This window comes from Stegodyphus dumicola, chromosome X2 (genome assembly GCF_044657685.1).
Source record: "Stegodyphus dumicola isolate Sdum_Otavi_A_Nest chromosome X2, ASM4465768v1".
NCBI classification, from domain to species: domain Eukaryota; kingdom Metazoa; phylum Arthropoda; class Arachnida; order Araneae; family Eresidae; genus Stegodyphus; species Stegodyphus dumicola.
In genome coordinates, this window is record NC_140781.1 from 40,701,940 (window position 1) to 40,719,212 (window position 17,273).

The window sequence follows — 17,273 nt, forward strand, 5'->3', positions numbered from 1 at the left end:
TCTTTCCCTAACCCCACACTATTCCAGATGCTTGCAAACATTTGTCTCTTCCCTAGATTCGAACCTGAACCCAACGATACGGCAGACAATCTCTCTAATTAATATGCATTGATTGGAGCGGTTTTTCTTTTTTCCCAGAGTACACGTAAGCAGGAGACAGTAACAAATGGTACGAAAAAATAAAAATTACTGATGGAGGAATGAAAATGGCTGTGCATAACTGGCTACCATCAGCGGCGGCAGAGCTCTATGAGGACAGTATTCAAAAACTGGTTGTCCGTTACGGTAGATGTTTAAACCAAGAAAAGAATTATGCAGAATATTTACAGTTCCCGTTTTTATTGCAAAACGGATCTTACTTGAAAAGCAACCCTCATATATATACATACATGAGTAAACATACATAACAATGTAAATATTTGTATCAAATAGTCTTGACCGGAGGAAATTAACTTAAAGGAACGAATCACGTAGTAAATTACAGTCAATTAAATCACTATGAAATGAATCACAATAACATATTTTAAAGAAGTAAATAAAGAAATGAAAGGAAGAGAAAGGCTTCACCCATATGCTCTTTCATGATTTTATTTAAATAAAATCATGAAGGATCATGGTCTTTCATGATTGCATATTTAAAAATGCATTCTTCTATCACTGTATTTATGAAAGTAATATGTGAATGAACATGAAGCAAAAGAAATAAATTTTATTAACGTAATACGTAGGCTTTTGTTGAGGCAATTATAATACTCTGAATTTCCTTCAACTAAATTAATCAGATTTGATTTAAACGGAAATCATGAGTTTTCAATCATTAGAATTTTTTTCAAATAACGTAAGTACAAAATTACAAAGAAAACGAAGTTGGTTTAGTTAAAAATCTTTATTTAACACAAAAATATGGAGAGATGGGAAAATGCTTGTGTGTCTACGGCATTGTGGATATGAATCATAATTATCATCATACGAACAATATAGCAAGTTTTACTTAAGTATTATCACCGCTCTAATTAACTGTTTTATTATTGAGAAGTTTCTTTTTCATAAGCTGATTTCCACATATCTGCAAGGCAAACTGATGAATGAAAACGATAAAACAGCATTAGGGGTAATGTGGTATGCCCAATGAACATCCAAACGAGATCACCGAAGTATTCTTCTTGCCCATGATGGTGTTCAACACTTTTTAGTTCAAATGTGTTAACAACCCATAAAGTAAGGTTTAGGATGATAAGGAAAGTTATTACTTCCCTTCCTGGTTTTTTGTATCGGAGACTTTGAGAATTGCTACATCTCCTTAAGCCATCTATAATAAAAGGTGTTTGAACTACTACTTGAACAGTAACTAAAGTATGAACTGCAAGTCGGGTATAATTTTGATTTGCAACTTCTGCCATAATGGACATAATGCCATGCACGAAATAAAATGGAAGTGGTACAAATAAAAGAACATCGTCAAGGAATGTTATAGGATGTTCACTTATGTCAAGCTTATGGATCTGGTAGAAGGCAACACAAACTGAAACTAGTCCAATTACTGTTAGTATGCCTTCTTGTCCGGTATGTATTGATACTGCTTTCTCCTCATATCCATGTGTAGACATAGCAACGAAGAAAACGATAACTGTAACTATAATTGTAAGTAGTAGGAAAAGGCCGATAAATAGGCCTTTATTTGCAGAATGACAATCAGCATTAATAACTAAATTGCTCTGGTAAGCAATTTCATCGCTCCCACATTCGTCTTGTGAAATAGTATGCCGTAAATGATGAGGATTTGAATTCATGTGTTCTTTGCCAATGTTATGCCAAACTATAAACCAAACTCCAGCCAGAAGCAGATTATATTCGATTGCAAATGGGTATAGGTAAGGTATGAGGCTCATTGATCGCGTTGAAAGCACGGAATCTTCTCGACAGTGGTATGGATTAATCCAGTTCTCTCTTCTATGCACTGTGATGTGGAAGCTTGCAATATCTGAAAAAAAAATTGCTTCATGCTTAAAAATACAAATGTTAATTTATGCAGATGATAAATTTGAAATGTAATTATTCAAATAATTTTTTCTAATTCTTCGCATCAGTTAAAAACATTTATTGCATTTAATACGGATCTGTGAAGAATATTAAGGACTTTAGGTTACGAAAATTATTGACTTGAGAAAATTAAACAGTTGAAGCATCTTACTAGAGATAAGCATCTATATTCAAAGTCGCAAACGGTGTATAATGCAGCAATGCTCCTTAAAATACTACATTTATACATGCTTCTCCCTTTTGTTACTAATCTTAACTTTAAAAACAGAGAGGGGGAAATTATGTGAAGTACACTATTTTCAGGAGGAAAGCTTAAATGGGAAACATATCACATCAGAAAGCACATATCAACGGAAACATTAATATTGTTGAGAGTTATGGATTAAAGGATGTCCCTCTTTTTAAATAATCACTCCAGATGAGCAGGAAAGAAGAGAAAACTTATTTGGCCTAATAATAAAATGCAGCAAAATAACTAGCTGTATATAACTCAAGGAGAATACAGATAATAAGGAAACCTTCTTAATGTGCAAAAAATATCGTAATGTTGCGATAGCTTTCACAGAGTAAATATTGGCGCTACTGAGCTAAAGTTTTGAACAGCAGTCCCTCTGAAATACCCAAATTGAACGAGAACAGATTAACAGATGACTCACTTCAGCTCAAAGGAGCCGTATTTATATAGTATTCTCGTGAAATTGTGAAAGAGTAGGGAAAATTAGCGCCTACACCTTCGAAAATGTAATTTTTTCGAAACTTCCAGGAACACGTCAAATATCTCCAACCTGAAGACAAGGCCCATCAGAAGTATTGCTTGCATTCAAGTTCAGCTCTACGAGAAATGCAAGAAATGCAGTTCTATATAAGAAATAAACAAAACACATGGACAAAAAGTTAGTTACATACAAAATAAACCTTAAAACTATTAACCTAAATGCAAAAAAATAATCAAGCAAATAAAAACATGTAGAATCAGCAGGTTTTTTTAATGCTTGGAGACGTGAAAAATGTGCAGTGCCCTCGCTGGGATTCGAGCTCAGGAACTCTCAAATGCGCGTCGATTGTGCTTCCAGTTACACCACGAAGGAATCCCTGGAAGATCGATGAACGTCTTTTAAACGCGCCTAAAGATCTTCAAGTAGTGCTCGGGCGAAGAAGGTATGTCTAACTGTCATCCAAAGAGCTGGTCGCACGGTAGAAGATCACGGCTAAAAGTTATTTGTGACGAAGAAACTACAGTGCTGTCATGAACGACCCTCCTTCAGACGAGTAGGAATAGTAGCAGATTTTGGTTCCAGTCCTGCTGGATACGGGATAAGAATAGCGATGGACGGTATTGTTCGATTAAATATCTTCCTCGTGCCGTCCTCTCGAAGTTTGATCCAGGTTCAAATCCGTCTAATGGGCTGGCAACGTGGGCATTTTGGAAGCTTTCCCAAAATGTAACTTGGATACAAGCCAGTTCTACTTAAAAAGAAAGTCTTCTATGAAAGTATCTATCGTGGTGAATGATTTTTGGGAATACAGCGGTGACATTTCTTGTATGATTATGTGGTTATTATGTAAACGGTGGTGCTGGTGACATCATATTTACAATAATAATAAATTTCATAGTGGCTTAACCTATGCAAATCCTGTTCGATGCCTGGCCACGGTTAGCACTTTCACGCTTTTAGTTTCCAGTGTCTCAAGGGGTATATAGATGCGCTGCTCTAAAAGCACCAAGAAAACCTCTAACTAGTATATACGGACCTCTAGTTCGAGATGTTTCTCGAGGAAAGAACTGAATTAGAAAAAGGAAATGACTGAATTAGCCATTTCTAAAAGTACTTTTGCGTCCTTTTTTTAGAAAGTTCTCAGTCTCTTTCTTACCCAGCAGATGTTCTTCATTGAGAAATCAACATTCAACTAGTGAATTACCAAGCAGTAAAATTTGGAGTAAATCATTAACTTAATTTGGAAATAAATTTTTTGTACATAACCTAATTGTAGCGTAATAAATACTCAGGAACAAATAAACAGGAATACAAAAGCTCTACCACACTGCTATCTCTTCTCTTTCTGCTACAGTACGCATTCATGTTACAAAGGGGTGAAATGAAAGGCACCGAAAAAATTAGCGAGTCATTGAAAATTTCGAATTAGCTTTGAAATTCGAATTTGGAATTAGGTTTCGAATTAATCTTTAATTTTTTATATTTTATGAATACATTCGATTACAATTATAAAGTAAACATCTGTACAAAATCTTAAGACAGAGCTTATAAGGTATTTCTCCCGCCCCCTTGGCATGCCTTCGTGGTGTGGTGGTCTGCACGCTGGGCGCGTACTTCCAGAGGTATGTGGTTCGATTTCCGGCGAAGGCGTTGCTAATTTTTCAATTCTTCTGCTTCCAAAAATATACCTAATGTCTCTACAAGCTAATCTAAATATAAATTTGACATCTTAGGACATATGTTGAGTGTACAAAGAAAATCAAAAGTCTGTTAAACTAAAAATACGTAAAAATCAAGCAATATGCATATGTTACAAAAACTTCACTTACTGTGATAATTATAATGTAAGGTAATAACAGCAAGTGATTTATCATTCCGGAGTTTGAACTGCAATTTCTTGAAAAGTTTAATATTAAAACATTTTCAGATATGTTATGTGCGTCCAACACAAACTAATTTGTGCAAAAAAGAGAATTTTGGTAGAAAAGAATCTTGAAAAATTCACTGTACTTATACTCGGGGTCGAAAACTGGACCTTAACCAGCTCGATGCGCTGAGTGTAATATAAGAACATGCGCAGAGTGTAATATAAGAACATGCGCTGAGTGTAATATAAGAATATAAATGTAATATAAGAGTGAAAAGAACTTCATAGTTTGCAAATATTTATATTAAATCTTTTAGTATTCTTGAAAACTTTAGTCATCAATAGACTGGAAATTCATTTCTAATTTATGCTGTAATAAGGCGGTTATCAAGTATACTTTATAATAGAAGAATCTTATTTACAAATTTTAGACAAAATAAAAATATTACCAAATTCGGATGTTGGGGTATCATTAGTCAGATTGCCACTCTTATGATTATAATCTTCAACTGCTTCTTCCACTATAGTGCTAAACCAGTTGCATAGGCATGTTGCGATGAGATGCATTATGCCAAACCTTGCTAGACTTTTCATGCGGTTGATAACGATCTGTTGGGATGAAATACAGTACTACGGTTACTTTTCTCAAATGATTACCATTTTGGTTTAAGCAGTTTATATAATAAATTTAACACTACGCTGTGATTAAACGAGAATACCTTTGCTCCATAAAATCAAGTTAAATAATAGAATATCCATAGTTCTATTTTTTACACCAAAATTCTTTTTTTATTTTATATTAACGTCTTTTAATGTAAAAGGTGTGTCATTATATTAAATAAGTTAAAAATATTTCTAATCTTTAATTTTCTTTGAAAAAAGAACTAGTTTACATTTTTTGTTTTTGTTTTTGTGGTTTAGCGTAAACAAAATTCATGATTATCCTTATGTGTTGCTTTCTTTAGATGAAAGGTCAATTTATGTATGGTGTAAACCAAATTTTGGTGTCATGAGTTTTCCTTTGTTCATAAACTTTTTAAAAGTTTGCATATATAGGGCATATGCATATATAGGGCATAGGCATATATATATAGGGCATATGCCTATGCCCTATATATACATATATATAGTATATGTACATATATATACATATACTATATATATGTATATATATGCCTATGCCCTATATATACATGTATATAGGGCATAGGCAAAGTTCCTATGCCCTATATATATGTATATATGCCCTATATATGTGTGTAGCTTTTTATTTAATAGATTCACTACTTTTTATATCAAACGCTACAAATATATATATACTATTAAAGTTTTTACTTTTAAGTAGACGGCGTCTTGCGTTACCCTGCGGATTGTGTCTAAAGATAAAATTGATATCGATGGAAAATTAAACGTAAACATCACTTTTCAGAAGTGCCACCTACACCACACGGTATATGCAACAAATGTTACAGATCCTTGCGTACTAGGATCAGACTTTTTACTGAAATGTAATTTTCCCTTGGACTTGAAAAATAACGAACTGCATTGTGCATCTGAGGACATAACCCTATTCGGAATAAATAATGAAGGAGTTAAATCTGTTCACTAAATCATAGCTCATGACAATATCACAGAAACGACAAGAACAGAATTTTTACTTCATGGATCCATATCCGAAAACAGAAATTTTCGATACGGTGTAATGGAAATTTCTGTTTCCGTATATGGAATATTTCAAGGATTGTAACACTCCGCGAGGAGTATAGTAGCCTTGGCACTAGTCGGCTTACTGAGGACAGTTATTCCGGAACAGCTGCCAACGTCAATTTTGATAAAACGAAAATAAGTAGGAAAGACGAAGTGATTGCAGCATGTATCCTAGTGAGTTGGATTAAACGACCCAATAGTCCGCCAATCTCTGTGTTTTCGGAGACCATAATATCGGAGTTATTGCAGAACGCACAACTAAGCAATGAACAGAGGAGTGCTACCGAACATGTCATTCAAGACTTTCAAGATGTTTTCCCTCGATCGTCTTCTAAAGTGGGTAGAATTAGTTTCACATAGCATCGAATCGATATCGGGGATCATCCACCAATCAAGCAACATCCAAGACATCTACAGATTGCTAAACAGAAACAGATAGGTAAACTTCTAAACGACATGCAAAAAAGCGAGGTCATCAAGCCTTCAGCAAGTTCCGTGGGCTTCTTTCATTGTCCTGGTGAGAAAGAAAGACGGTTCAACTAGATTTTGCGTTAACTCTCGGCGGATGAACGAGGTTACGAAAAAAGACAGCTACCCTCTGTTGAAGGTATTCGTGGTTCATTTTTGTTTACTGTTACAACTTCGTTAAATCGAGACGAGCAGATGAATAAAACAGAATTAAAGTTCTTACCTTAATAAAGTGTAATCCAAGCTGCTGATGTAAGGAACACGATCATTATATTAGCAAACACAAAATAACATATTTATTAGGTAGATGAAGAAAAAAAATATATCGATGATTACAAGCGTTGTTTACTATCCATTGCATAACGCGAGAAGTGAGTCATACAAGGAGAGAATTTTTCTCCTTCTTTTTGGATCAAGTCCAATTACAGTTAGCGCGGGTGAGGGGGAAATTAACGTCGGAGTGTACAGCTTCATCGCTGTCATTATGAATTGCTCCACAATCTCCCACTCGATGAGCTGTTCTGTCGGAGGTAAGCCCGATTCCTTTTAATAAAAATTCCAGCTGTTGTCTGGGCAAAGGTTTCGTGAACATGTCTGCATACATCATTTTACTGTTGCAGTGTATTAATTTAACAATCCCTTGATTTTGTAGATCACATACGTAGTGATATTTCACATCGATGTGTTTGGTGTAACTGCTTCCTTTCTCTTTTCTGGAAAGATTTATGCATGATATATTGTCCTCGAATACGATGTTAGCTTCCTGTTGAGCGAAACCTAAATCTCCCATCAGTTGTCTAATCCATTGTAGCTCCTGCAATGTTAAGGCTAGAGCGATGCATTCGGCTTCTGTCGAAGATAGGGCGACACAATTTTGTTTCTTGCTTCCCCATGATACCGTACTGTTTCCTATTTGAAATATATATCCGGATGTGGATTTTCTGTCAGAGGTATATCCTGCCGAATCAGCGTCACTGTAAGCTTTGATGACTGGTGCACATTTGATTTTAGATGTAATTTGTAATTAATTGTAGCTCTCAGATATCGTATGATTTTAATGATGCCGTTCCAGTTCGATGTTGATGGATTTTCTACTTTTCTGCTAAGTATTCCAACAGAATTTGCTATATCAGGTCTTGATACTGTTGCTAAATATAAAAGTGCTCCCACTGCTTCCCTATACTTCCGACTATCGGAAAAAACGTCATCCTGGTTGTTTTGGTTCTTCGTAAAATTTGTAGTCATGGGTGTATAGCTTAGTTTCTTTGGTGACTCTCCGTCGAATTTTTCGATCATACTCTTAATCTTGTTAGCTTGATGAAGTTTAAAGCTTCCGTCTTTTTCTCTTTCGATTTCAATTCCTAGATATGTAGACACTTCTCCAAGATTTCGAATGTCGAAATATTCTTTGAGAATTCGTTCAACTTCTTGAATTGATTCACACTTGTCGCTCGCGACTAATATGTCATCAACGTAAACGATTATGTAAGTTCTTGCGTTTTTCTCGATTAGTGTGAAGGAACATGGATCAGCCTTTCCTTGAACGTATCCTTGTTTGCGCAGGATTTCAGCTATCTTGTGATTCCAGTTTCTGGCTGCCTGTTTTAGTCCGTAGATACTTTTATTCAGTTTACAGACTTTATTTGCTTCTGAAGCAGAGATGTAGCCTTCTGGTTGCTTCATATATATATCTTCTTTCAGATCTCCATATAGAAAAGCTGTTTTTACATCGAAATGATTTACGTGCTTTTCTTTTGAGCTGCTATTGCCAAAATAGTTCTAATCGTGGTATACTTTACGACTGGTGCGAATGTTTCGTCGTAGTCGTGCCCAAATTTTCGGCAATATCCTTTAGCTACTAAACGAGCTTTATATCTGATAACATTTCCTGAAGCGTCGGATTTTGTTTTAAATGTCCACTTGTTTCCAATTGCTTTCTTTCCTTTTGGAAGATCGACTAGTTCCCATGTTTTGTTCCTCTTCAGTGCTTCCATTTCTTCTTTCGTAGCTTTTAACCACAGTTCCTTTTCTTTGGTAGGAAAAGTTTGCAGTTCTTCCCAGTCTTTAGGAACTTTGATTTCTTCATTCTTAGCCATGTATGAGAGTCTGTTTGGTGGGATTCCTTTAGTCGTTCTGTGGGATCTTCTCGGTAATAGGGGAATTTCTTCTGTTTCAATGACTTCCTCTGTAATATCAGGTTCTGTCAATTTATTTTCTTTAAAAGGCCATTCTATTTCCTCATGCTGATCATTTAATTGACGAGGCATTTCTTCTTTTTTGTTTTCCTCGAATATTACGCTTCTTCTGATCACGACGTTGTTTGCATGTGGCATGTAAATTCTATATCCTTTAATACAGTCACTATATCCGACAAGAACTCCTTTTTCTGCTCTTTCGTCTAGTTTGCTTCTTTTCTGCTTTGGAACTCGACAATAAGCTGTGCTGCCGAAAACTCTGATGTGGCTTAGATTCGGCTTCTTATTATTCCATAGTTCATACGGTGTTTTTTCAACTGATCTTGATGGTAGCCTGTTTTGTAGATAGGTGGCTGTCATTACGGCTTCACCCCAAAATTCTCTTTTGAGTCCTGAATCGAGTAGCAGGCATCTTGTCATTTCCATTAAGTATCGATTTTTTCTTTCTGCTCTACCGTTCTGTTGCGGTGAATATGCTACGGAGGTTTGATGTTCGATTCCCTCTTCCTTTAGATAGTCTTCAATCTCTTTGCTTGTATATTCTAATCCATTGTCTGTTCTTAAGACTTTTGGCTTCTTTCCAAATTTGTTCTTCGTCATGGTTACAAATTGTTTTAATTTGGAGATAGCTTCATCTTTTGTAGCTAGCAGATAGATCGTTGTGTATCTCGAATGATCGTCAATGAATGTTATGAAGTATTTCTTTCCTCCTAGTGATGTTGTACCGATTGGTCCACAAATATCTGAATGTATCAAGTCTAGAACTGATTTTGCTCTATAGTTGTTTAGCTTGGGATACGGCAATTCAGTCATTTTGCCTCTGATACAGCATTCGCATTCTTTTTCCTTTTTGGCTTTTCCGTCAATTCTTATTCCGGTTGCCAGGTCATCATTCTTTAGCCTCTTGATTGCTTCATAATTTCTGTGTCCTAGCCTTCTATGCCAAAGATCTATACTATTTTCTCTTCTTTCTGCAGCTGCAATTTTGGCTGTGTTTCTTTGCGATTCAACTACGGTATATAAATTTCCTTCTGCTTTAGAAATTCCTATGGTTTTATTTTTCTTCTTTATTCTGCAAATATCTTCTTCAAATTCGACTGTAAATCCTTTCTTTGTAATTTTTCGTACGGATATCAATCCTCCTTCTAGGTCAGGAACGTACAGAACATCTACGAGTCTCACTTCTATTTCGTTATCTTTGTCGTCTGTACAGTATAAGTATCCTTCTCCTATACCTTCGGACTTCATCTGCGTGCCGTTAGCAATTGTTATCTGCTCAGTTTTGCTTCTATCCAATTTGGAGAAAATGTTTATGTTATCGGTCATATGACAAGTAGCACCTGAGTCAACTGACCAGTTTGAGTTTTGAGATTTTCTTTCTCTGGTGACTTCGAACGTGTAATTCTCAGTCTTCTCATGACTCTTATTTTCGTTTTCATCTTCATGTGTATCCTCGTTTACAGCAATTTTCGTTTTCTGTTTATTTCCATAATTTCCTTTATTTGTATGGTTTTCATTCTTGAAAAATGAGTTACTTTCGTTTTTATCTTTTTCTTTGTGGTTATTTAAGGATCTGCACTCTTTTTCTAAGTGTCCTATTTTTTTGCAATAATTGCATCTTCGTTGATAGATATGCTTGAATTTTGTGTTAAAATTCGTTTTGAAGGCAGTTGTCTCTTCTGCTCGCGTGCCTTTTTCTCCTCAGGCATTCGTCGATGAGTTTCGTTTTTACGTATTCCAGCGTTAGTTCTTCTTCTGGGCGTGCTTCTAACGCTGTAATGAGATTTTCGTAGCTTTTTGGTAAGCCGCTTAGTAAGAGCGGTGCAATGTGACTGTCCTTTATTTCTTCACCGATTCCTCGCAGTTCGTCTACGATTTCGAGCATTTTGTTGACATGTTCTTCGAGTTTGTATTCGTTTTCTGCTTTTAACGTATACAGCTTTCTCAGAAGGTAAAGTTTACTGGAAAGATTCTTTCTTTCATGTATTTTCTTTAATTCATTCCATATTTCTTTGGCTGTCGTTTTATTTCTTATGTGTACGATTTGGTTGTCTTCTACGAGTAAACTAATGGTAACTTGTGCTTGTTCATCTCGTTTTCTCCATTCGACGTTTATTTCTTTTGGTGTATCATCTGCTATTAAATCCCATAAATTTTCCTTTTTCAGGATCATTTCAAGTTTGTATTTCCAATCTTGATAGTTGTTATTGTTTAGTTTCATGATCGAATATTTATTTTCGCAGCTAGTAGCCATTTCTGCTTCTGTATTTCGAATGCGCAGTACGCAACTATGCAGTTTTGTTTCGCTTTTGAAGACAGGCTTAGCTTTTCCTTTTTCGGATTATCCAGCGATAATTTATGGTAAAGTATCCTTTCTGTTTTTTATTCTTAATGGCTTATCTTGATATATTTTATGCGTTTAGTTGAAGTAAACATATTTTCGGTCTCATAATCTTTTGTTGAAGGTATTTGTGGTTCATTTTTGTTTACTGTTACAACTTCGCTAAATCGAGACGAGCAGATGAATAAAACAGAATTAAAGTTCTTACCTTAATAAAGTGTAATCCAAGCTGCCGATGTAAGGAAAACGATCATTATATTAGCAAACACAAAATAACATATTTATTAGGTATATGAAAAAAAATATATCGATGATTACAAGCGTTGTTTACTATCCATTGCATAACGCGAGAAGTGAGTCATACAAGGAGAGAATGTTTCTCCTTCTTTTTGGATCAAGTCCAATTACAGTTAGCGCGGGTGAGGGGGAAATTAACGTCGGAGTGTACAGCTTCATCGCTGTCATTATGAATTGCTCCACACCCTCTTCCTAGAAATGAGGACATTTTGGACGCTCTTTCTGGAAGTAAGTGGTTTTAGACGTCTGACTTAACGAGTGGATGTTGGCGGGTAGAGATACATCCTCAAAATGAAGAAAATACCGCTTTTAGCACCGAACCAAGGACTTTGGCAGATGAAGGTGATGCCGTTTGAATTTAGTAATGCGCTGGCAACATTCGAACGCCTCATGAAGACCGCGTTGAGAGATATTTCTAACAAAGCCTGTCCTGATATGCATAGATGACATCATAATCATCGTCGGGAAGGCTTCTGAAGAACATTTGGAAAATATTAGGAAGTACTTCAGAAATTGAAAGAAGCAAATCCAAAATTAAGCCCCTCCAAATGTAAATTGGTCATGCAGGAAGTGATTTACTTGGACATGCTATCTTTGCCGAAGGTGTGTGTACGGATCCAGAAAACATGTTGGAAATGAAAGATTTGAGACACTCCGAAAGTATCTATCTGCGAAGAAGTTTCCTGGGACTCTGAACCGACTGTAGGACACCTGTGTAGGACCTTTCTTCCTTCATAAGACTTTTCACATATTGACAGAGAGAAAACAGAAGTTCTTGTGGACAAACGAATGTGAGGATACACTTAACAAACTGAAGAAGGCTTTTACATCTGCGACAATCCTGACGTATCCTCAGCTCGGTAAACCATTTATTCTCGATACGGATGCGAATAATGAGAGTGTCGGTACTGCTTTTTCCCAAGAAATAAACGCTCAAGAACGCATCGTAGCATATTGGAGCTAGTGGCTATCTACACGGGAGAGCAATTGCTGTGTCACCAGAAAAGAGTTGCTCGCCATAGTTAAAGCCGTAGAACATTTCTATAATTACCCCCCCCCCCCAGCAGAAATTTCCTGCTGCGTACAGATCATGCATCTTTGACCTAGATATTAAATTTCAAGAATCCCGAAGGCTAAATAGCCAGATGGATACAGAGACACCAAGACTAGAACATAACTATCCAATAATCGGAAGGGATCATCACATGGAAACGCCGACGCCCTGTCTACAAACCTGCCGATATTGCTTCAGGGTCGAAAAGTAATACGACCTATTTAATTCAGTCCCACATCAAGTTACGAATCATCGTTTGATCCAGACCCATGGAGTGAAGAAGTCAGGAAAGACCAGCTTGAAAGATGAGAACATTAAACCCATAATATTAACTCATAATATATATTAACCCATAATTTAATTATATTTAATGGAATCTTGAGAGAGGAAACCTACCTGGCAGGACATTTCGATCTATAGTCCTATGACAAAACAATATTGGGCTCTCAGGGATTTACTCTATATGTGAAATGGCGTCTTTTACCGGATGTTGGAATCGGATGACGAAAAGGCATTCTGATAGCAGCTGATACTTCCAAGATTCCGGATCCCGGACGTCCTTAAAGAATTATATAGCAGTTCAACAGGTGGCCACTTCGGAATAGTGAAGACGCTGAATAGAGTTCGAGAACGTTTCCACTGGAGTAATACAAAAGCTAACGTGTAATCTTGGGCCAATCTTGCGATGCCTGTGCCGGCCTGTAAGGTCCAAAGAAACGCAGCTGAGGGAAACTGCAACGTTACAATGTAGGAGCGGTTTTTGTATGCATCGCCGTTGACATCATGGAACCTTTGCCACGAAGTGCCGTCCTTGGGAAGGGGACAAGGTTACGAACTTTGTAGATGTAAATAGATAATTTGAATGAAATGGTATGTGAAATTGTTGTACTTTTTTTCTGTATAATGGCTCATGAAAATCTAAAGAAACGATGTTCTATCGAAAAAATAAGAATAATGGGGAAACTCTACTTAACTTCTAGTAAATGGCTATTTCTCTGAATTGGTGAGATATTCGCCAACTTGGCGACGGTTTTGGCGCTAAATTTTTGTCGCAAAGTTTGGCCGGAAATCACCAAAAGCCGCCAAACTTGCGATATTTTGGTCTGGTCCCTGTATAATTGTAATGGGTATTGTAACTGAATAACTGTAGTTGATCTTCTGTGCAGCTGTAACCGTTTCCGGTTCTCAAATGCCTTGCAGTAATTTTGAGATGTACTCGAAATTTCTCGACGGCCGGGAGAAAACTATATAAAAACCAAGAGAGCATCAGTTTCTGAGTTGTTAGTACAGAGCGACTTCGGAATATCGAGGTATCAGCGAAAGCTTCGCCTTTTGGATGTTCCTTGCATTTCATTGTGTTTAACGTTCTCAGTTGTTTAAAGTGTAACTACGGACTGTACTCCGTGAAACTGTGTCCGAGTATTTCTGTGGAAAGTTCTAGAACTTAGAAAAGCTTCTTTTGATAAAATAAATTTTATCAATCTGTCATCGGACCTGTGCGCATTCAATCTAATACGAACCCGTATGCACGCAATAAGTTCTTGGTTTATTGGTGGTTCCAATATTAATGCTATTCGACCACTGTGTTTCGATAATTTACTACTTCTGTCAGCCGCGCTATTTGGAATATTTGAGAAGAAGCACGAAGTAAAGTGTTCGATAAAATTCAATTTCTATAAATTTTCGATATAATTACTTAATTAAAGCTGTGGCAACAGAATAAATTTTCTAAAAGATGGGATGATAAATCGAGAATTGGAAAAATTAGAAAAAAACAAAGAAACTATTTTAGAACATTGTAAAACATAATATTTTAGACTGAGATTTGATGTTTTTTCCTGATTCATATTTAGGTTGGTCTTATGCAAAAGCTGAGGAAGATGAGAAGCAAAAATGTGGGTTATATATTCTGAAGCAAATTTCGAAGGGTTTCAGAAAAATTATCATATCAGTTTCTTTGGGATATAAACAATCACAGTAATGTTCAAAGCAAATATTTTTCTCAATCATTAAACTAAACATAAAAAATGCCGCTTACGTAAATTCAGCTATTTAAATCAATAAGACATTTCAGGTCGAGTGCAATGACAAATTTTCATTGAACTAAATACGAAGGGCTGAAAAAATGCTTTACTGTTATTAAAACATAATAGATTTTGAATTGCGAAGTTCACCAAGTTGTGCTTTAAGACGAAGAAGACGAAAGAAAAGGCAAACAAGTACCATATATTTTCGAGTATAAGCCGATTCGTAAGTCGAAAAGTAAGATTATTAGATTATAAGCCGAAAAGTAAGATTTTGCTGCACATATTCAACCAAAATTGAAAATCCACATATAAGCTGAATTTAAAAATAGCCTTATAAGTATATATAAATATATTTTCCATTCGAAAAATAAGAGTGACATCACTGTAAAATGAACAGATATATTTGCCGCTAATAATCTCGTCTTTTCATCAAAGAGTGATTTCCGAGAACTGCTAGAAAATTCCAAATCGAATAATTATTTAAAAATTTTGACTAATACATTATAAGACATTTATCCCGTCTTCTTAGCGTGCCTTTGTAGTTTAGCGGTCAGCACACCGGGCGCGTATTTCAGAGGTCCGTCGTTCGATTCCCGGAGAAAGCGTTGCTCATTTTTCATCACTCCTGCTTCCAAAATATCTAATGTCTCTACAGAACTAAGAGGGTGATGGATGCTGATTCTCCACACCCAGGATTTGGCGATTGGGTCGATTAAACCCCCTTCGCCCTTTAAATAGGAGAGTATATAAGGTATTTCTCCCGACTTCTTGGCATGCCTTCGTAGTGCTGTGGTCAGCACGCTGGGTGCGTATTCCAGAGGTCCGTGGTTGGATTCTCGGCCAGGGCGTTGCTCATTTTTCACATCTCCTGCTTCTCAAATATATACCTAATGTCTCTACAACATATTAGGATTAAATGAAATAAGTAATTTTTTTCGACTATTTAAATTATAATATTATTTTGGGGCTCAAATTATTTGTAAATCGATTTTAACTCGCATCTAATCCTATCATCAAACTTTAGATCATCAAACTACAGAGTTTACTAAATGTTCTCGGATTATATACCGAAATATACGGTTAGGTAAGATAATCATTTGGTTTGCTTGGAAGAGGAAACATGAAAAATGAGCAATGTCCGAACTCCGGACTTCGACTGGAACTTCAGACCTCCTGAGCCAGCCGGAGGGTCTACCAATTACAGCATGAAGGCATATGGTGAAGAGTTAAAAAATACCTTACATTCGCCCACACTTACAGAGCGACTGGGACCTAATCACCAAACCGTAATGTTGATGAATTATCGTCCACAATTTTGTGTCCTTCAGAGCGCCACTTGTAAAGTCATTAGGTTTATTGGGAGTTGGAAGCATGAAAATTAAGCAATGTCCTTGCCAAAATTAGACCTTCGGACCTCTCAACCTCTAGCTGGACGTGATTTTAATTGCATCGCGGAAACACGTAAAGAGTAAGAAAATGTAGGTTAGGTTATTTGACAATGGTAAGGTATACGAGGACTATCTCACTAAGAAAAGGGACGCCTTCGTAGAGAACTTTCTAAAGGTAACTAACTGAGTCGTATTCGTGTTATTCGTAGGGATGACCACGAAAAGCAACCATGCAGCCGGCATGTACAAACCTAGGAAGTACTCTCAGTATTCAGCAGTTTTTAACCACATGCCCGCAGGTGGAGCACCGGAAATACACAGTATACCCAAAAAAGACGAAAACCCTAAAAAAATTTTAATTTTTCCACTTTTGCCGACTTTTATTTGTTTACCACTTTTCTATTTTCTTGGTTTCCCACAATTTTTGTGTAAATACCTCTCTTTCATCATTTTACTCCCTCTTGATTAAGGAAGCCTGAGGCTTTCGAAAATTCGAGACCTGATATTCCCTGACCATTGCAATTCATATTTATGTACATTTCAATACTTTATCTCTGATCAATTGAATTGTCTTTGTTTAAATTCGAGGTATCCATTAGTTTTCTTAATTTAGTTAATGACTGTATATTACAGAACTATAGTTTAACGGCAGATTTATAATTAGCTTTTAAAAATATTTATATAACTTCAGTAACTTACGTTCGAATATTTGAAAGTAATAAATAGCTGGTAAAAGGCATATAATGGTGCCATAATATGCAGAACTACAGATGAGGTTCTAGAGCAATTCAGATGCTTTTTTTCATCATCGACGAAGTTCAAAATGTGCTGTCCTAATTGCAGGCCTTGATAAATTAGATATCCGAAGCAAAATGCTGAAAATAGCAATAAAATCATCTTAAATCTACATTAAAAAGAAAAAAATACATATAAAACACTCTCTGAAATTTACATACTAATCTTGTAAGTTTATAAATACATACACACCATATTTTGAGGCTCACATGTCTGTTAAAAATTCATAGCAGTTGATATTTTCACTCCCCTAAAATGCTTTTTGAAAAGCTTTACTTATTGCTATAATCTGAAAAATAATGCTTCTAATAATATTGGTAATTCTTTTGCACATTCTGCATTTCGTTGCAAAATTTTGTAAATTAAGAGAAACTTGAA

The 17,273-nt window shown here is 36.0% G+C and overlaps 1 protein-coding gene across 4 annotated transcripts in view; it reads right to left on the reverse strand.

Moving 5' to 3' along the window:
- Positions 1–871: 871 nt before the first annotated feature.
- Positions 872–17,273, reverse strand: part of LOC118182559 (proton channel OtopLc-like) — an 87,299-nt gene continuing 70,897 nt past the window's right edge. For all 4 annotated transcript variants that reach the window (XM_085810011.1, XM_085810013.1, XM_085810012.1 and 1 more), the window contains 3 exons: positions 16,800–16,975; positions 5,073–5,232; positions 872–1,981 (listed from right to left, as the gene is read on the reverse strand). In XM_085810011.1, the coding sequence (XP_085666137.1) occupies positions 1,026–1,981; positions 5,073–5,232; positions 16,800–16,975 (1,292 nt within the window). In that variant the 3' untranslated portion in view covers positions 872–1,025. The remainder of the gene's footprint in view (positions 1,982–5,072; positions 5,233–16,799; positions 16,976–17,273) is intronic.